At 40.1% G+C, this 21,972-nt stretch overlaps 1 protein-coding gene across 1 annotated transcript in view; it reads left to right on the forward strand.

Moving 5' to 3' along the window:
• LOC139940705 (uncharacterized) overlaps positions 1–21,972 on the forward strand; it is a 229,869-nt gene that overhangs the window by 170,481 nt on the left and 37,416 nt on the right. The window contains exons 6-7 of the mRNA XM_071937072.1: positions 2,214–2,244; positions 10,125–10,239. Coding sequence (XP_071793173.1) covers positions 2,214–2,244; positions 10,125–10,239 — 146 coding nt within the window. The remainder of the gene's footprint in view (positions 1–2,213; positions 2,245–10,124; positions 10,240–21,972) is intronic.

Below are 21,972 nucleotides of genomic sequence, written 5' to 3' on the forward strand. Positions count from 1 at the left end.
AGGTCGTTCCAGGGCATTTGCGGGTAGGCAAGAGACTGTTGTTTAGGAAGATGGGGAAGTTAATATTTATGTTGTGTATGTGGGACATTGTGTGTAGAAAGTAGCTTCCACATGTAAACCTAAAGGCACGACAGCCGCGTTGAGACGCACCACCGTTCTTCATAAGTATCATAACTCGATTAAATTGTTCACAGTATCATCTTCATTATTATTGGTTTTGTTCTTTTTGTGCTTTGGCTACTGTTTTGGGGTAGCTTTTAGTGTACACTTTTTATGATTGAATTGCCAATCACTGGCTATAAATAGAAATAGTCTCTTCACTAATATTTTATTGCGGGGCGTGACTTCTTCCTTACGGGGCAATCTCGAATTAACTCTTTCTAAAAACCCTGCGCAGCATTTCCCTCCATCCACCGCACTTAAATTCTTCACTTGCACTTTTCTTTCTCCGGCACAGTCGCCCACATCGCACACCTAGTAATGGACGGAAAAAGAGAAAAAAAATGCCGTTGGTAGAAAATAATACTGCTGCCGGTCTTCTCTCAAATATCATCCGAGACTGGGCCCCTGTCTTTATCCGCAAGGTTAAACGAAGTGTGACGTCAGATGTTCAGGCTAGTATCACCCAGGCTATCATTTCCTCCCAAAAGTCGCCTCATCGGCACCTTGCCACCCGAGGGGGCGAGAGGGTCTGTTAGTTTTAGCATATTTTTTCTGAGTGAGCGAACATCGCAATTATTTTCGTGGAAGCCCTGTCTTTGCTCGTCTGTGATTAACAAACCGTAATTATTCAGCGGTCACGTTGTGCAATTAAATATTCACAATGGGTCGGGAGGAGCTGCTCTTCAACCCACACCTCGTGTTAAAATCGCATGATTTTATTTCTTGCATTAATCTCACTTTAAGGATTTATATTTGTTAATTACTACAAAAATGAATGACCATGAAACTTACTTGTTGATGAAGAGCACAAGAGAGCTGCTGATATTAGAAGACATTGTTAGAAACAATATCCTGTAGAAATGTAGTCTTAGATAAAGAGGTAATTTTGTCATCAAAGACATTTAATCTGGGGTCTGGCTCAGGCTTGAAGCGTATCTCAAGCATCTGAGAGCAAACAACTATAAACAACTATATGCAACCAGGGAATAACTCGGCGTTGGGTGTACAGTGAATTGTATCGTATGTACCTCACATTAAGGTTTTGCTTTATTTGTGTACCATTAAATCTTTATAGGCCTCGATGTCACTCACTAACAATATTAAATACAAAAGTAAAGCGAATCATGTAAAACGAATCACTGTGAATTTGGAACGTCAAATTCACATTTTACATCAAGAATACAGACTTTTTTTTCCATTGTTAAAACCAGGTATTCAAGAGTCCATTTTGGACGGTGGGTTTGACTGTATTAATGCTATTTCTGCATTTTGCACTTGTTGAGCTTGCATAATTTATGACGTCCCTCGGCTGAGATCAAAGGAATGGTCTTCGGTTCTCATGGCAACATAAATTCGTGCAAATCTCTCTGTGGGTATACTATATATGATGATGTACTATCAGTATATTTTAAAGATAATCTACTTTTTGTTTTTGCAAAACATCAGTACAATTTTGAGGTTGTTCTGCCATTATCTTATGTGTACCTATAACGGCATGCAGTTACGATAAAACGACCATTAACCTACCTTGTTTTCGTTTTATGGCAGTCATTTTAATACTATAAAAGTACGTTATCGGTGTACGCATCCCAGCTAACTGCTCAAAGCTTCCTGACACATATATTTAAGTACAACAACACTGTGCTTAGATTTGCGGGAACGTCTCCCTATTCTCAACCCCAACAATAAGCCATTTTGAAGCATGGTGGTCACAGTACTACATCACTATTTGGTTTGGGTAAATGTGTAGATATACACCCAAACAACACAGTGCAACCCTGTAGACCATCCTCATGCTGCCTCCATCGCGATCATGTTCCTCGTTTCGAATAACAATAATCAATGTTAATATGAACCAGACTATTTTGTTCTTCCAGCCTCCGTTTGGTTACATTGATACCAATGGGAGAAATTCAAGATGGCTACACCATGATAAAGGTCTGTAGTGTCCACCATACCTCAAAAAGGCTAATGTGATGGTTGTGCACTGTCCATGACTGTATTCCCTCTCTTAATTTCGAATTTCTCTGTTCTTCTTATTCTAAATACAGATCCAGTCAAGGTGTTCAGTTCCTCCGGAAGGTAAGCAACCGTTCAATAATTCATCCAATTGAAGCTTCACGCTCTAAAAAAAACTAACGGGTCATAATTGACCTGGATTTCGGGTCCCAGGGGGCCTGACCCGTTCCAGGGTCAAGCTGACCAGCAACATTGAGCGCGAACATTTTGTCGATCCGTGATTGACCACTGACTAGGAACTTACATGCGCAGTTACACACTCAATCGAACGACTCATTTAGAAGTCTAGTCAACCCTTCGCCTTTTCACTAAAGTGCCACTGGTTCCCATCTGCGCTTTACAAATGTTAGATTGGAACATAATGTTGGTACCAGTGAAGAAACCATGGGCTCGAGGCTTGTTCCAAATGGCCGACCACAGTAGTCAACCAATGGTCGACCAGCCTGGGTTTGAGTCCAAATTTGAGGCTTGCCACAAGAGCTTCGTTTCAAAAATCACTATACGGTGTATTATCCGCGCTGGAAGCCAAAGCCGTTCTGTGGCTACATCGTGCGTAGCTATTACAGTTGTTTGACTCTACAACACAGTGCACTTCATAAGCCGTAGCCCAAACGGCGCTGAAATCAAGATGCTGCTATATACACACTGTAGTAAGACACGCATCAATGCAGCTGAATGCGGTACATTAGGGCAAAATAGCAAGAGATTGGCCTAATTGACTTACCAAGCCGACCTTTGGTAATAGTGATAGTTTAGAGAAGAGAGGGGATGTCAATGGCGGACTCGGCCAGCAGTGAAGGGAATCACAATGCCATGAGATAATGTTTTTTTCCAGCGTAAAACTTTCATGTTGAGACCAAGACGTGTATTTCACGACAAGACGAAATTCAATCAAAACGTGTTTATTTCTGTTATAAATACACTCGCGAGACACGATTCCATCAAAAAAGGTCCCTGGTGTTCACGTAGAAAGCACAATAGTAACTTAATTTTGTGAGATAATTTCAGAACATGAGTAACTTAGTAGTAATTGGCTAAACAGAACATAGTTCAATCAATCGATCAATCATCAGGCATTTGTAGAGCGCCATCATTCTAGTTGCCTATTCTCAGACGCTTAGCAAAGTGAGGGAAACATTTAGGACGAGAGATACACAATTTAATGTGGAGATGACAAATGCAATGGACTGTAAGCAGATTCAGAGGGATTAGTCTTAAGCTGGCTTTTGAAGATCTGTAAGGAGTCAAGTGTATGAGTTGATAGAGGAGATTATTCCATGATTTAGTTGGTGCCCATCATGAAACGAGGCTTCAATTATGTCACCTGATGAAGAATGAGATCAAGGAATGTTCAGCAGTAGTGTGTCGATGACCTCAGATTAGGCTGAGGATGTAAACGTCTCTTATAGAGCTAGACCATGAAGTGGTTTCCAAGTCAATAGAGGACTGTATAGTTAATTCTTTGTTTTGTGCAACAAGTGTGGTTTGTTCTTTCATTATTCTCACGCATCTTCGATGACCAATTGAGTCTAAATGTTCACTTGTTTGTTATTGTATGCATATGTTGGGATGCACCTAGGTGTCCAGTGCCTTACAAAGCTCATAAATTAGCGCAATCCTTGACACCGTAGCGTGAGGCAGCGGCCGTTCATGACTCGAGTCACATCTTGTTTAAAAACCATATCTACATTGCTCTCTGTTTCTTCCCGCCGGGTGGTTCGGCGTGCAGCGGAGGAAAACATCTTATAAATCATCAATAAGTGTTCTTGACAATCAAGGTTTGACATAATGGATAAAACATGCTTAATAGGAGTATAATTGGGAGCGAATGATGAGTAGCCTTATTCTCTTTTGGGGATAAAGAACAAACTGCTGTGTAGATGAATCGGCGATGCGAAAACCAATTTACATAATTTGTGTGATATTATTTGTTTCTAACGAGCATAATATCATGTACCACCATACATCACGTACGGACTTCACACATCAACAGAACTTGCACACCATGGCGACATTTTTAACTGGGGCGCCCTCTACTGAAACTTTTCGGCTCGACAAGATTTGTGCTTGTTTATGTCATATGTGGGTCACTTATGCTTCAAAGTCAGTTCCGTTTAGCTGGCTTTAAATTTGATCGCATTTTCGAAACCATTTTTATTGATGTCGAATCATAAACTCGAGTGACCGTTGTCTTTTTCGAAAAAGTTGACGCAGCAATATTTTGTTTGCAAACAAGTCAGCTCATATGAGTGTTTTTAATCTCAGGTCACTCAATACTGGGAACTCCAAATGGTCATCGTACTGTGTGGATGTTTCCATTAAACGATACCGAATACCCGACACCCTCCGGGTACGTCAGAGTGTCGATACCAGTTAACGCACTACACTGGACACACTGTGTTGTACTCCTCACCCCGTCATCTCATCACACTTTAGCTTCTTGGGTTTTATTTAGAATAGAAAACAGAATGTCTATATATAAACATCGTATGTGTGAACTGGAAGTCTAGAATGTCCCCAATCCACTTAGGTACACGTTTTGCTATGGTAAGGATGACACTGTGAGCTTGTTTCGTCTAATCACGGGATCCGTGAGTGTTATTTGAGAATGTAGGGTTACCTACTGCTGGAGCGCAGAGGTGGCGTAAATACGTGTGCAGATAGTGTTCTCTGGAAAGACCGGTGGTTCGATTTCACTCGTCTAGCCTCTTTATCATGCCGTTAGTGATGCAAGCTCGCCTACTCACTTACTAGAGTGCATATACATGAATTTTGGTACTCCAACTGGGGACCCTTAATATCGCCTTGTGGTTGACATGTCCATCTTTGCACGCAGACGTTGCACAGCCGGATGGTGTATTGATCGGTGGCGAACCTCTTGTCGAGATTTCCTTCTAAAGTTGTCGATGGTTCTATTTGTTTATTGTCTATGTCTGGAATAAAGGAATCCTAATGCGTTGCACTTTTATCCGTGGGCTCTGAAGGGAAGATGACGAAGAATTACTCATTTTTGGACAAGTGGGAAATTTCCATTTTTATAAACCCACGTAATAACCCAAGCTTGGACCCCAAACACAATGTGAGGAAACGGTGTTTGGTTTTTGGAACTATGGTGTTTTTTCTTGTTTTAATCTCTGGCAACTCCGATGACCAATTGAGTCCAAATGTTCACAGAGATGTTGTTGTATGCATAATATAATGTTGGGATACAACAAGTGAGAGCGCTGGTCCTTGGCAATTACCAAAGGTGTCCAGTGCGTGAAGCAGCTCTACATATTAGGCCCAGACCACTGATAACTGTACTAACCGACCTCTACGGTCGAGGTTGTAAGACGGTCGAGGTTGTAATGATATTAACAGGAGGTTACACACACCACTCATCTGGTACTGAAGCAGGATGGAGCAAGACACGCTAACCTTCCCGTGAATAAGACGATTGGTGTCAAATGAGTTCATGTCTCATTAAATGAGGGTGGAGCGACCTTGAATGAGATTAATACTTTCACAATGATTCACAAGTAGAATCGACATTTCATTTCATTGCAATTAATTAAGAGGATACAGGGTTGTCTTTTCAGATGGTCGGGGCTGTTGTTGTGAGATAGATGATCACGTACATAAATTGCAGGCGTTGGGTGTGGTTGGAATGTGGCTATTAAAAATGTGTTTTAATAATGTATAATAGTGGTTTTTTATAAAGCGCACATATCCGTCACTCAGTGACGCTCAAGGCGCTTTAAACATACAGTATTTTTCTGCAAGGTTGGTGGGACTACGTTTGATTATGAGACCCACTCCTTTTACTATTATAGCACCATGTAGTGGTTTACAAGGTGCTAGTGGCGGAATATTTTGCACATTTTACGTAGAAAGCTTGTTTGTTGTTGAGTATTGTTAGTTTTAGGAAAATGCCGAATTCGGATAAATAACCTTATTCTCTGGTAAGCTTAATTTGTAATATGCTTAGCTACTTGTTGCGCTTAAGCAGCTCTAATGAAATTGGGCCCCGTTCTTGTTCTCGTCTCGAAAGCATGTTTTATTTTTCATTTTTTAATTTGTTTATTTATTTTTTATTCTGGCGTCTTTTAAAACGTTTTCTATGCCACAATTTAATATTTATCATTCCCAAGAGATATCGCCATGGTAACGTGAATAAAAACAGGTATGGACAGGGGGAGATCAATCGGAGAGTCATCTCCCTTATGTCCAATCCGGTCAGTAAGTTGCCACCCTCGGGCTCGGCATTAGAAGTAATGTCATCTGGAATGGTTTCCCGATCTACGTCAGCAACAAAAACGAAAGAAAGAAAAGGTGGCCAGCCACCGGTCGAGCGTGCGTAGCGCTTGCTCAATTCAACAGACACTTTGTTGCCGTTGGTAACCCCTGTGTCACCCCGGGGACTTGTAGGTTCCCCCTGCTCACGACGTCAGTGTTCTCCCCTGGCGCAATCCTCCTCCATATCCCCCTGCTGCCCAGTCGCAAATATTGGATCACTTTGGCCCCTCGACTGATCATCAGGTTTTAACATTTCTGACTCGTCCCAGATTGATTTTTAACTTAAAAACGTCGACCAGCGGCGATGTCTCACTGATGTGAACAATCGGAGCAGCGTGGTAATATACATATAATTTATCTCTCTTTCTCGAGCTGGGGGAGACGGCTTTTCGGAATTCGGATGGGTTGTTGATGGTTTAGATGGAGAAATGCTCCCACCCTGGATATGCAAGCCTGGACGGTAAATGACAGGTCACTGCATTTTATATGAACAGTCAATTTCGATTCCATACGGTTTCGGGCACGTGGAAACTATCAAACAGGGGTACTGGGAAGGGGCGGGGCAAGAAGCGAGAACGGCGTTCGCTCCTTGACTTACTTTTGGCTGACTTTCCATTCGCTTTAAACCATTAAAAATCAGTTCCCAGAAGAAGCTGACAATCGTCACTTAAAGGACACCCTGAGTTGTTGCCTAAAATGTGCAGAATGCGAGAAGGGTTTTGCGGCAGTGCCGTTAAGTGTATCTTGAAACCAAACCCCGTCTACTCGTGGATTGTTTTTAGGTGATGGCGTGTGAGTATAAATTAAGCCGGCAAGAGCAATCTTCTCAGCCTATTTATTTTGCGAGTGCCTCATCAGCATGTTTAGTTAGCTCAATTGTAAGTGCCCAACTACATTAGGTGTGTTTTGTTCAAGGCTGGAGGGGGGAGACGGCACTCAGATCGGGGATACCACGTTTAGAAGGAAGCTGGCAAACATTAATGTCTGACTGCTCGCAGCTCCATCCGCGCTTGGCAATGGAGAAACCACGTGCTGTGTGTTTGTTATTTCGAAAGTGAAACGAGTACATTGGGCGTAACGGCCATTTTTTCTGCTGTGCAAAGTCACATTGCTGTTTAGTGTTCAGAATCAATCAATCTAGTAAATATTTGTCGATAAGATTAGCTCAGCTCCCAAGGTGGCTCTTAGATGGACCATTCGTCTTATTAGGTTTTTTATGGCGAAGCAACTGTCGCTATGTGCCACCATACAAAGAGCCGACATGTGTATATTTTCGTATTGTGAGTTCAACTTGTTTATATTACCAATTGCTGTAATATGTGTCCGATTGGTTCATCAAACAAGCAATAAAATGATATGTTGTGAAAATTCCTCGTCCTTTTTCAAACCTCCGTTTGATGTTGGATTCTCCATTCAAACGCTGTAGTTGAGGCCGGAGCCCAAACCTCGGCGAACTGTTGACTCGCAGTTCTTAAAACAATTTTTGTGTTGTTGGTCTCCCCATTAGTTATTATCATTATACCCGCATTTCGGAAAACTATTATAGAAATTGTCAAAGAGGTCATCTCTGTGATAAAAAAAAGTATGTTATGAATATTTGGATGACATTAAGAGTTTGTTTATAAATAAACTTGCTTCAATAACGAGAAAGTTCACGGCCAACTTTGATGAATTCAATGTTGTTGCCACAAGCCTGATGCATCGTGACTACAACGCGTAATATGCCCGTTTCTTATTATTTCAAATTCATCACTTCATTGTTCATGTGATAATTAAAATATTTCTTGTTGAGTGGTTTTTAATGTGAGATCTTGTAATGAAAAGACAACCTTCGCAATGAGCCTTTTACAAAAATGAGAACAAGACAAATAAAGCAGCTGTGAATGTTATTTTGCTAGTAATTGGATGGATTGTTGCATGCCCCAAAGGCCGCGCTATCCTCATTGTGTCAAAACCAATCCAGGCAAAGACAACAGTTCAAACAATCACAAATGAGACAATGAGCTTCCAGTATGACGGACAGCTTTTTTAGACATTAATAACGAACACAAATCCACAAGAGTCGGAAAATTACATTAAGGAAAGCACTCGTTCGGAAAACATCTGCGCAAATATGATTGGAAAACAAAACAAAATATAAAATGATACATCCGAAGGACCTGGCATTCGGCAAGATCTGGACTAATGAAATGATGCGTCAGTCAGGCTTGATGGATCGAGACTAATGTTCGAATTTTTTTTTCAATCACAGCACATTTTCCCCTTGTGTCTTTCCAACTAGTCTCCAAGTGCATTATGTGTTATGTTCATGCAGAATATTGGGGTTTGGATGCTACTTAACGTCTGTCATGGATGTCCATATTTTATTGTAATTTGAAGAGCCATCATGCGATCGACTGTTATTTAAATATTTTTAGTGTTTGTTTAAAGGGAGGTTGTAGATGGTATTTACTCCAACAATTAATGAGCATAGTAACTTACTTGGGAAAGAGTACCGGATAGCTGTTGATATCATAAACATTGTAATAATTGAAGTGAATCAGATATAATTTTAGAGAAAGGGGTTTTTCCCCCGCCCCCTCCCCCCAAAAAAAAAAAATCTGAGAAAACCTTCAGGCATGAGGCCCCTTTTCAAGCACCTACCATGCCTCACCTGAAAAACTTACTTGGTAAAGAGCACTGGTTTGGACAGCTGTTAATATCCAATTTGTCAGCAATTTCAATTTTTGAAGTGACGGTTTTAGAGAAAGGGGTTATTTTCACCACAAAAACAAGGATCTGAGAAAGGCTTCAGGCATGAACCCCTTTTCAGGCATCTATAAGCACACGAGGGCGATTTTAACTTTCGTTATTTTCTTCAATGGAAAATTGAGCCGTAATTTCTTTACAGTTCGTTATTGTGTGCATACCCTGCCTTACTTTGCAGCTGGGTTGAAAGTCCGAATTGACAAGGAGTAATTGGCAATGATTGATCCTGAAACCAAAGTGGTTTGGGGAAAATTAGATGAATTTTAATCTGAGAGATGGAGATCATTATAAAGATCACTATCATAATATCAGGCTGTATTCAATTACCTGACAGCCTCATTTTCTCTTTTTGGTCTACTGTAAGTTCTCATTCTCTTCAGTCACTTGTCATTCTACTCCAACTTGGTGATTTCATCTCCACATCTTTTGTTTTGTCTTCCTATTCTTCGCCCGCTTGTCCTTGTCCCACCTGTTGTCTTTCCCCTTTGCCGAAATTCCCTGCAAGCCCATCTCCAGTTCATTTCCTTGTCCTACTCAAGGATATAATTTGACCTCCCCCTCTTTTTGACAATGTGTCTTACTCTATCCCGTAATGATGTATTGAGCATTACAGATTAAACCGGTACCAGATCACATGAGAAATAAACCCATCTGCAACTATGTCAAGGTAAAGAAAGTGGCAATTGAAGAACTCAAAAATTACGAGCTTCTTTTTGCTGCAACGATCGAAACAAGACCGTACAGTAAAGTGAACACAACATTCCTTCGAATCGTGCCGCTTCAAAAACCTATTTATCGACCAAAAATGATTGAATTTATTTATCAATGACTGAATTTATTTGATTTTTATTTGAATTTATTTATCAATGACTGAAATTCTCACACGTCCGTGTTTTTTTCCCAATTCTTTTCTTGATCAGAATGCATGTGTGTTGCAGTGCTCACGTGACAGCTCTAACACTACGTAATTGTGATGGGGCAATGCTGTCGAGCTTTCAAAAACTCTGCCCGTGGATTGTGTGTGGCGAAACAAGGGTGAGTACAAAACTTCCATGTCACTCGTGACTGAACTTTATGCTAAAAAGAGTGCGCGCGCAAAGATTCATCACGGATTTTCGTCCTTTAAAAGTGTGCCTATACCATGCCTATACCACGTCCGTTGATCATAAATTGCATTCCAAAAGTTAACAATATGGTGACATATTCAACTTGTGACTTCCGAGAGACACGATTCAGAAGATCTTTATTTAAAAACGTCGTAAAGTCTTCCCAATTCTGCTTTGGTCCAACCCTTTTCGGATTAAATTGGCTGACTCTCTCGCCAAGATATGCCTTGCACGTCGGAGGATACCGTGGTGATCGCATCAAAGACGAGAACAACACTTGCTCATCTCAATCACTACGACTCAATCTTATCGTCGTTTTAATTATCGACCAGACAAAATCTGCAGTAAAACTTAAAGAGTATGTACATTTGTGGCTGTCTTCTTGTCTCAGATTGAGGTATAACATTTGACATGAAGTTGCAAGAGGTTTTTTTTTAAATAAATAACTTGTTTGTGTAAGGCTTATATTGTAACCAACACTCGTCACTAATTTTCAAATAGGCTTTGGTGGTGTTATAAAACGCGTGTAAAGAATGCCAGTCAGTTTTCTTTTATGGGTTATTTTGTTTATTCAGTTGCCCCCCTGTTATCAAATTTGAATTGAAATCCGATATCCGAAAACTGATATAGTCTAGGCGACACTTGTTGACACTTTCGTTGATATTTATTTATTAACAGTATCTCAGTGAGTCATATTTGTTATCTACAATAATATTAAGGAATGATATAATAAGTAAAGCGCATCCCTTATCCATAGAAGGTTCCCCAGACTTTAGTCAATATGGTTTTTTCTTCTTCATATTGTAACTCGCCCTTTCGTTTTTCTTGTTAGGAAATGCCAATCACTCCCTTCTCTTTCCACTTGTAGTCTCTGGAACAGTGTTTAAATATTTGTTTAAACATTCATGTTTGGTTAGCAATAAATGCTGCCAGTTGAAATGAAATGAAACATTGCCATACAACTGTATAGTGGTCGCCTCGGCGATCTTTAAGTTTGCGTTAGACTTTGCCAAGGCAGCTCTCTGTGAGATTAAAAAAGAGATTTGCAACATTGGGATTTTAGAAAGAACCATTTCGGTTCAAACCAGGGCAAGGGTGCTACTGAATTAAAGTACATTGACTATTCAAATTTGGCCGCTGAGTTCTGGCACTAGGGCTGGCTTGGTACATTTACAAGGGGATATGTAAATACATGCCAAGTAGGGAAATGAATACATATAAAATTTAAATAATGGACTTTATGTGACATCATCTCTTTGAGAAACATATTATAAGGATGGCGTAATATTGGTTTGGAAAAAAAAAACATCTGTGTACACACAAGACACGCAGAGTATACGAATCGAAACGTCGGGATTACACCGGCTCTATCAGAGCCAACACTCTTCCCTTGAGAGATTTACACATGGTTGTACCCCGAGAGTTTTCTTGTGGTCTATTATCCATACCAAAGCATCCGACATCACTCAACCAGCGTAAATTAGGAGATCGTGTTTTCAAGAAAGGACATAATAGTAATGATTTTCAAACTGCTGACAGATCAAAACGACCTTTGGTATATAGGAATGCTTCAAGAGCTAATGAACTCACGTTTCGAACTCTAACCGAGACCTGTCCAAACTCCAAATACAACACAGGACACGAGTTGCAAGTATTGGTGTAACTTAAGCAGTCAGGTGGGAAAGTTCACTTAGGAGTGAAACTCAATTAGCAAAGAACAGACAGGAGAGACAAATAACAACAATCAGTAATCACTAGGTACAGATATAGTGTTGTGGAAACATAAAATACAACAATTTGGGTTGGTAAGAAATTTAGTTTAACTTTGTCTAGCCAACTCAAGAACTTACTTTTCTCGAGCATGGAAATAGTTCAGATATTTTGTTTTTGTTCTGAATACTTGTGAGGTTTACCATTATCAAGTTTCTACAATTCAAGTTTGTTTAGACAAATAAAGGCTCATACGTTTTGAGATTTATTTGTGGTCGTATAGTAAAATGCAGTCACGACATTATCTCACCATCAAATAAATGAATTGCGTGTGACTGTTAACAACTTTACACCCAAAAGGCTTACCAAACTCATTTGGCAAGTTTGAAATTAAGTTGTCACTAACACTCTTCAGTCCTCATTCTTCTTCTTTTTTAATTTAATCGCAACATTGACAGCCCGATTCCATCATACCCCACTAAAAATTAAAAAGTGCATCGGGTCTCGCGACCTGTTTTGAGCAGTACGCCAGACTTCAAAACATTCACGTTCCTACAACACATGCTAAACACTTTGATTGAATTCCTGCATGGTTTATTTTCACATTGTTTAATTAATACAAGGTCTCTGATTGCAAACCATTTTGACAGTTTCATGTGATATCTTCATTGCTGTTTTGATGTTACATTTTTTGTTCATTTCCCTTGCCTTTCTTAGCAAAACGAATAGAGTGTACACTATTTTCCTCCTCAAGGACTCCCGGGCAATGCGTTAATTTCCTCTTTGATTCATCGAAAGCTAAAACATTCTCGATGCTGGGCCCGGTCTGAAACGGATCTGGGAGGATATGCCTCCCGTCGTCATGAACAAAACAGCCAAGGTCTTCACGTGAGATTAAAAAACCTCAGGCCTATGTAACATGATGTAAAGTCTCGCGTAAACTGGATAATTTCACTAAGTGCATTAGACGTAGACTCGCGTTTCGTGTACAGGGGGAAGACGCAATCACCGCCTATGCCTCCAAGACACGCGCTAACGCACTTTTCAGTCTAACTCGAAAAATTATGTTGTACTTTTCTGAAATAAAAACAATCTTGTTCATTCCTCCTCCCAGACATGATATCCGTATACTTAAATTGGGTGTGAACGAGGCCTTCCTCTAACTCTCCAGTAGATTTCAAGGGATGATGTTTTAGTTTAAAACTTTAATATTCACTGCCTTATAATGGAGACCGAGGACAACACAGAAAAGGGGAAACAAAGGGCCTCCATAGGGTTATTTAAAAAGACTGGGTGCTCCACAAGGAAGTTGTGTGTACAACGTATATGGAAGGTTCTTAGGAAGAAACAACATACTTTCCACGGGGATGCACAGTTGCTCTCTCCCCCCTCTCTCCCTCTCTCTCTGATGTGATATCGAGGACGTATATTGTCACTGTTGCAGAAATACATCAGTTTCATTTTGGTAATAATGGACCTGAGCACGAGGTTCACATAATGTAGGGACTTGAAACCCTATGTGGACTAACACACGTCCACACAGTGTTAGTTGCGGTGTTGAAGAATACGATTTGTACAGAACAAATGTCCACACAGTGACTGCAACACAGAGTTGCGTGCACACTAGTAAATAAACACCTGCCAATCGGGGACCTCGTTTTTCCCCTCTTGTGCGTGTGCTTAACTTTAAACAAATTGTGTAAGTTTTGTGTTTCCAAATTAAATAATGAATCACATATCTCTTTATGAAATAATGATAAACTGACCCTCTTTATGTCAAAAAAAACCTGTTGCTCCGATACCGACTCAAAGTGTTATTTATTCGGTCGATTATTACATGAAATTCATGCATGATCAGATGTCTTGTCATTATTTCGAAATAAACAATTTATGAGATTGGACGTCCCCATTCGATAATTTTCTTTATACCCGCAGCATTAAAACTGTCAATGGAAAATCCTGGCATTTTGAGAATAAAGGTTCATATATCTGACGCCTAAATCCACATCACTGTTGTCAACATTCAAGAAAACTAAGCCATCCCCGATGAACATCAAATAACCCCCCCCCCCCCAACGTATCAAGACATAAGAGACCAACCATTGTATACACCCGCTCGCCTTCCGATGATGTCCTAGATAGCAAGTAAAGCGAATCAGCCCAAAATATAATAAATTATTAAATATAGATCAATACCTAGCCCCCATCTGCCCGTGGTTTCACCCCCCCCCCCCCCTGTCCCTTACGGCATCTTCTTACCGTGGCTACCCTCTCCCTCCCGACCGTACAGTCTCTAGAATCCACGGCATAGCGGCGACGTCGAGCTTGCTCTACATCCCTCCCACTCGCAACGGGCCCCCTAAAAAAAACGGATCGGGAGACAGCTGCCTCGCCCCGGGGGAAACAGTGACTACATGGACGGACTTTTACAGTAACTCTCCACAGATAGCCATTCAACGGCTATTTGTCTTCTTTGAGTTGGTTGTCTGTCTTTTTTACCATTCTCGAGTGTCCATTTTTAGAACTGCATGTCTAAATATATTGACCCCAAAAAGCTGAGCAGAAATATATTTCCGATATTAAACTGATAACAGCTAGAGTGGGAGGGGATGTTCAAATTGCGTGTCATCGGTGTGACGTCTTGATGACGTTTCGAGAGATTTAACGATAAAACGCGTTGCATGTTTGTTGACTTCGAGACGTGTATCAGCCGGGCGTAACTTAACATGGAAGCAAGCAAACATGCGAACATTACTCGCACGAGCAAGTGGCGGGGAGCAACTGAAAAATAGTCGGGCAAGTTCGGGCACAGCAAGAGCACATTTGAACTGGACACAGAAAGAAAAAGACTTTTTACCCAGGCACATCAACCCTTCTGCCCCTCCCCTTCCCCGCTTTATACATGTATAGTCCTCATTCTCAAATCATGTTTTGTTAGGGTTTGGGGGTTTAAGCCTGTTTTTGTTTTGCTTGAAAATATCATTGATGATTTCAAAGTAGATCATGAATGCAACCTAAAAGTTCAACAGCAAAAGATCGATGCTATTTACTTTCCATGAATGTGTTGTGGTTCTTCCAAACACATAAGCCTGAGTGTATAGTTTATAATATATTAGCACCCATAGGTGGGTACAGATTTCAGACGTGTGTTCTACTTGTCATACTAATATTACTATTTGTACTATCCGTTCCACCAAAGCGTTTATATCACTACTTTGGGAAGAAGCACATTTTTAAAGATAAAACTTGTCACAAATTGAAGTTGGTGCCGAATAAGCAATGTTGTTAACATTGCTTAATCCTGTCAAATTGAAAATGTTGAAAGGATACGGGCATATCTGCGCCCTCTACCGACAGAGACAAGCTGTAAGGAGAAGGTTATCGGTGCACCATTGGTGCACCACAACATGGTGCTGTGTCGGCTCTGGAAAGGAGTCGCAGAGGTGTAAACCGATTTGACAATTGACGTTTCAATCTTCAGATCATGATAATAATGGTAATAAATAATAATAAGACTTGTAATGCGCAAATATCCATCCTGCTGGGATCAAGGCGCAGATATGCACTTGATGTCTCCTAAAGAAAGATACGTACATGTATTCGGTTTCTATTTGAATAAACAAGCTTATGAACATTGCTTTATACGGTAAACATTCTGACTGGAAATAATGTCCTTTAGCTACGAAACTGTATTCCGTGCGCTTCAAGTCGCAGATCCATTTCGACATTAAACAGTCAACGAAAAGAAGAAAAAACGGGAAGTTTCCGCTGACAGTACAAGATCTCCCGGGGCGCGAGAAATGACGAGCGGAAGCGAGAAAAGGGTCCTTAGTGTTTTTTGTTTTCAAGTCTTGATTCCTGAGTCTAGAATCACAGTGTCTGACGTGGAGGCAGGGCTCTAAACTCACAGTGACTGGTGTGGAGGCAGACGCACTGAGTAAGAGAAACAAAACACAATACTGAATTATAAGACGGCAAAATGCACCAACATTCAGACCCAAAGGCGTCACTACAAACTAATCTCATATTCACTTAAGAAAGAAAACTCTTATTCCGCTCAACCCGCCAAATATCACGATCGAAAACTTGACATAAAAAACAGCTTTGTTTTTATTTCATAAACGCAGAGCGCGAATGTTTGTGTTCTTTTTTTCGTCTTGGTTAAACATACTGTACACGCGTTTCTATTAGCCGTCCCAGGGTGATGACGATCGGCATGTTATGTTTTGGCGGCCCACACAGGCACTTTTGGCGCGAAACAAATGTCAAGCAACGTGCCTGATAGCTGAATAGCTGTTCAGATGGCTCTGTTTCATTTCTTGTTTTCCCCCAATGGCGGGCCTTGGTGCATTATTGATCAGCGATTGCAGCGTGTCACGAATTTCCCCAAGAAAGATTTTTGTCAGATGATATGATGAAAAATTTACTCATTGCGCCAAGTAAAATAATATGAAAGTGATTTAGGTTCGCACTACCTGCCCAAAATTGTTGCCTTGCTCGGGCTTTCTAAATATTTCAAGGCGTGTTGTCAATATTATTTGACCTACTTGTGTGTCACACTGAACCTCAAGTTGCTACTCGGCAACGCTTGACAGAATTTCATCTTTACTTTCAAAACAAACAATCAAAACACTGAAAATATGAATAACCTTGTGATGTGTTTCTTTTCGTTCGGGGAGTGTGTGTAAGTGTGTTGGGTTTTTTTTTGGGTTTTTTTACCTTATAAACTCTATATTTTTTTCTGCAATTTTCCAGCAAGAGTAACCATTTGTGTGTTGTTACTTTTATTACCCAACTATCGTTTTGCCGGTGTAATGTAAATAATATAAAAAAATACTTTTGAATTGAAAATACCGGCGGAAATACCTTTCATTAAAATCCTGTTTTAGCAAATTACAAACATTCATTTCAATGTTAAAATTGTAAATTGTTTGAGAAAATTCATCAAAATTATTACAAATAGAATTGTGTACATTTTACATGACTGTTTGATCTTTAAAAAGTCGGGTTTGTTTCCTTTGTTGCAATTTCACAAACCCCCAAGGTGGAGCAACTGACGGGTGGCTGAATAAGTAAAGACCGATAAATTAAATATCAGGAACTTTCCTTATAATAAAAAATGACGACTTCGCGGACAAATATAGACAATATAAAATATTTAAAAATCATTCCTGAAAAAAAATCGCACAAACCCTTCGGGTTACGATGACCCGATTCTAAATTATTAACGATTTGATTTCGGTCATTCGGAATTTCGCCTAAAGAATTTAATGTTGATTGAAAAAAAAACATGATATGGGGTTGTGCAAAGAAACCAGCCAGTTTATTATAGTATGTGCAGAAGAAAAAATACCATCATCACATTTTCACACTATGAGTGTCGAATCGTACTCATTTCAAATCAATACATTGTGTCATTAAAGCGTTGGACGCTATTGTTAATATAGCTCACCAAAACGAGCAATGGAGAGCTGTTGATCGTGTAAAAAATTGTGAGAAACGGCTCCCTCTAAGTATTGCAGTTTTTGAGTAAATGTTGATATATTTCTCACTCACATATTTGAATTGAATTCGAGACCTCAGCTGAGTTTAAAATTCAAGGCACTTAGGGGTGTTTTTCCTTCCATTATTCTCTCGCAACTTCAACGATCAATTGAGCCTAACAAGGTTCACAGGTTTGTTATTTTATGCATAACAATATGTTGAGAGACACTAAGTGAGAAGACTGGTCTTTGAAAATTACTTAAGATGTCTAATGCCTTTAAAGGTATGGGTCATAGATATGAAAAGGGATAATTCATAGTTTCATCATTGGTTATTGGAGGAGCATTTACTATTCATTCAATAGCCTTACTTTCTTAACCTGGAAAACAATTCATCACACATAGTGGTCACGTGTTCGAGAGGGAAAAAACACTGAATATAAACGGCTTTCGCTTCGTCGTGGATTTTCATTCAAATTCATGTACTTGCAAATTGAAATATAAAACCGTATTAGAGAAAATTGTCTTGCTTATGGTCTAGTATTCCAGATGTAAAATTGTTCCCATGACAATAGAAGCAATTCTTCAACTAAAATACACTCCAACCCTCTTTCATTTTGTTAAAGAAACCCACGCAGTAATTATATAAACCCTTTTGCTCTAATCGTAATAACTTCTTGACAGGCAATTTGCTTCTAGGAACACAACTGAGTACCCGCTCCTTGGAGATTTTTCTGTAAAGGCACTGGACACTAATGGTAATTACACAAAATAATTGTTACTGTAAAAACTTACTTTGTAACGAGCAATAGAGAGCTGTTGATATACTGTCAAACATTTTTGAGAAGTTTCTCGCTCACATATTAAAAGACTTCAGGCCTGAGTTCCTTTTTCGGCATCTGAAAGCACACATGTTTGTGCAACTAGGGTGTTTTTTCTTTCACTGTTCGCTTGAAACTTCGGTGACAAATTGAGTTCAAATTTTACAGATTTGTTATTTTATGCATATGTTGGGATACACCAAGTGAGAATACTGGTCTTTGACAAATACAAAAGGTGTCCAGTGCCTTTAAGTGCGAGTTATGCAAGTTTAGCTCAAGCATGAATGAAGATACTTTGATACCTTCTCTTTTAGTTCAAGAACTATACGTGCTTGTCTTTTCAAATGGAGATACTGTCTAAACGGGGAACGCGTTTACTATTCCAAAAAGCTGACACTGTAAACGATAACAGCAAAGCAAAGAAACTTGAAAGCTAGTTAGAGCAGCTGAACTTTATCGTGTACTTTGTGGGACCGGTTTTGAAGGCGGGTGATCAAACAATCATTAAAGAGAGCGAATCAAGCCAGTAGATAGAGTTCTCACGAAATGGAGACTTTGGAACGCTAGGTGGCAGTAGACTTAACGGATACATTTCAATTGTACAAATTCCGGAATTCCCCAACTGTTTCCTCTAAGTTCCAAATAATGTGAACAAATCGGCGTTTGTAAACAAATGTTGCTTTATCTGATGAAAAATTGAACAACATGAATGAAATCATTGAAATAAAAGAATGGACAAATCTAGCCAGAAATGAACAATGAACTATTTTTTAGGAATATATATTTCATGATTCCATTAAGGTAATGTAAAACACGCCTCACTTTTGTTTATGTGTACCATCCACCTACACTTAAAAAGGTGTAAAACCTTTAAGTTACTCTCATACGCGAAAAAGCTACATTGAGTTTCACACCATATCAGTTGCACTTTGTCTTCTTTTTGGACCTCGGCAAAAATCTGAGTATGGCACTGTATTTAAATCATAGCATCAGTGCAAATGCAAACTGAAATTAAAGGGCCTATCGTGGATCTTTTCTAAATGATTATTAAAGACAGCTGGAAGTTTCAATTAAGCCAGCTTATCTCTCAATTTCATTCGAGTTTAACCCAGAGGAGCCAATAATCTTATTTCTATTTATTAGGATCGGATTGCAAGCTATCTTTATCCATGGCTATATCAAAGGCGTCACAGTAAGTCAATAATTGCAAAATGAAACACTTACTCCTTCATAACCAGCAACCATGGAGCGCTCATTTATTCATACGTGCGTACAAGATGGCTGCACGCAGTGAGGTGCGGGGCAGGGGGTGCTCTTCCTATCCCCAACCTGGGCTGAGAACGGAAGTTATTGTAGACATGGGCCTCGCATCACAGACTAAAGACGACGTGTCTGATTAGGGCGGTGCTGTGATACATGGATGCAAATCACATGTGACAAGACCAGAACAGTCGCGTGTGTGTTTTGGGATGAAATCGTGTGCAGTCAATTCCACTGGGATTTCAACGCTAGCCTGGACTCGCTATACTACCCCGTCCGTAACTCTCACTTAAATCACTCATATTTTTATTTGTCCATTTTTTTATATATTTTTTTCAGTATTAGGGGAGGCTCTCTCCGGGAAGTATGTTCAAGTGTAATCGAAGCCCGCGAATAGTGCGCATTTGGCGGGTTCCTGTCCTCTTCCCCGCGTATTTATGGTGTCTCCCGGGTACCCACAGGGGTGTCCGTTGCGCTGTTTACCACTACAATAAAAGCAGTCATCCGTCACACGACACCATTTCTTATGTAGTAATTTCTTACGTGGATATTGTGGGGTGTAACTCTACGCCAGTGAGTACGCACAGCAAAGAGCACCAAACACCATCACATCCATTGTTACCACTCCCCGTACGGTGCGCCTCTGGAAGGTGCTTCGTTTCCTTTACCATATCAAACATGGTAACCCGAGTGAGGAAAATCCAGCCGAAAATCCCCCATTATTGGTCACCTACACGCGTTGTCAATGAAACGCAAAACCGTTTGGTCGCGTTTAGCGTTCGTCCATTTGTGGTCCTTCGATGTGGAGCCGTACTTCGTGGACAACGCATTACCTTCAAACTTCATCAGGTCTCTCAAAGCTTAGTAATTTAGGACACATCTATCTGAAGGTTTACTTTCCCTACTGACATCAAACTCGGTGAATTGCAGAGAGGTTTATGGAAAATGCCAGAGAAGTGACAACTCGGTCTATGATTTTATTTGTCTTTGATACCGAAGGTTGTCAACCTGCCATACAGCAGTGTGAGTGCTTTGAACTCTACTCATTCCCCGGTAACCTACCCTTTTTATGATACTGAGACTAAGACTTTTCCGTCTTGATCTTATTTTTTTTATTGCGATTAAACTCTTATCTGGGGCTTGACTGGGAAATACAATACAGCCGGCCCCTATTCAATTCGAATTTGCCTCTAAAGCGAATCACAGCCATTTCAATATATGCGAAGTACAGATCTAAAAATAGTTGACGTTTGGATCTCACTCGATGGTCATCCGCTTTCGAAACCGCAGCTTCGCGATTGTCTACGCGCATCATATCGTCGCTGTAAGAGCAAGTAAATCATTGCTCTACGCAAGTAAATAAATCATCGCTCTACGCGCAAGTAAATCGTCGCTATATGCGCAAGTAAATCATCGCTCAATAGTACTTCGTAAATCATCGCTCAATTATAGATTTTGTCAACCTTTCATGTGTATAATCGTTTATTAAAGGGAGGACAGGGTAATACTCCAACTATTAAAGATCATAAACACTCGGTAAGAAGAAATGTAGCTGTTGAAAACCGTAAGCCTACCGTTTAATATTGCTTTGTACAACTTTAATGTCTGCATTGGCTGTCTTACCTTCAAGAGTTCTTGTTATTGTTTTTGTTTTATGTTGTGTTGTTTTATTTTATAAATATTTGGCTCTCAGTAACATACTTTGCTGTGTAGAGGATATTCTTTTGGGAACTTTTCGTGCAGTTCATTCTACCGCGGAGTAGATTTTCCGCTAAAAGCGAGTAGTAGTCCCTCCAGATATCACACCTTCTCGCCAACAGGTATTATAAGCTAGACCTCACAATGCAAACTCTGTCTTCGAATCTTGTTACAAGTTCGTCCAATCCTACCTGTATAGGTCAAAAACCAAAATTATGGTTCGCGGTAGCGCTATTATATGCTGCATCCGACTTCATCAGCCAAGGCCAATAAGTGTTTCAACACTTACTGCCAAGCATGCCTATTTTAAACCCACTCAATTTCAAGTAATCAACCTACAATTCAAAATTAGGCTATGAGTTCTTCCAATATAAACAATTCACACGATTTTAAGTGTAAGATTTCCCAAGCTTTTGAAGTTCTCTTTCAACCTGTAATACCACCGCTTGATTAACACTGTCTTTCCTGGGTCGTAAACCTGTGTCTCAGAAGTCAGCGAAAAGATGGACGGCTAACTATGAGCCATCAATTGCTCATCAAAGGTGAGGCGAAGCCAGGTCATATCAGAGAGCTGAACGAGAATCTAAATGATACGATGGATCTGGACAGATCAACGGCAGACATTGATGGGAGTATCGACTCAATATGTCGGTCCAGTGACTGACCTTTTTGGAGATCCACGAGTCGTTG

Source organism: Asterias amurensis, chromosome 8 (assembly GCF_032118995.1).
Source record: "Asterias amurensis chromosome 8, ASM3211899v1".
Classification (NCBI taxonomy): domain Eukaryota; kingdom Metazoa; phylum Echinodermata; class Asteroidea; order Forcipulatida; family Asteriidae; genus Asterias; species Asterias amurensis.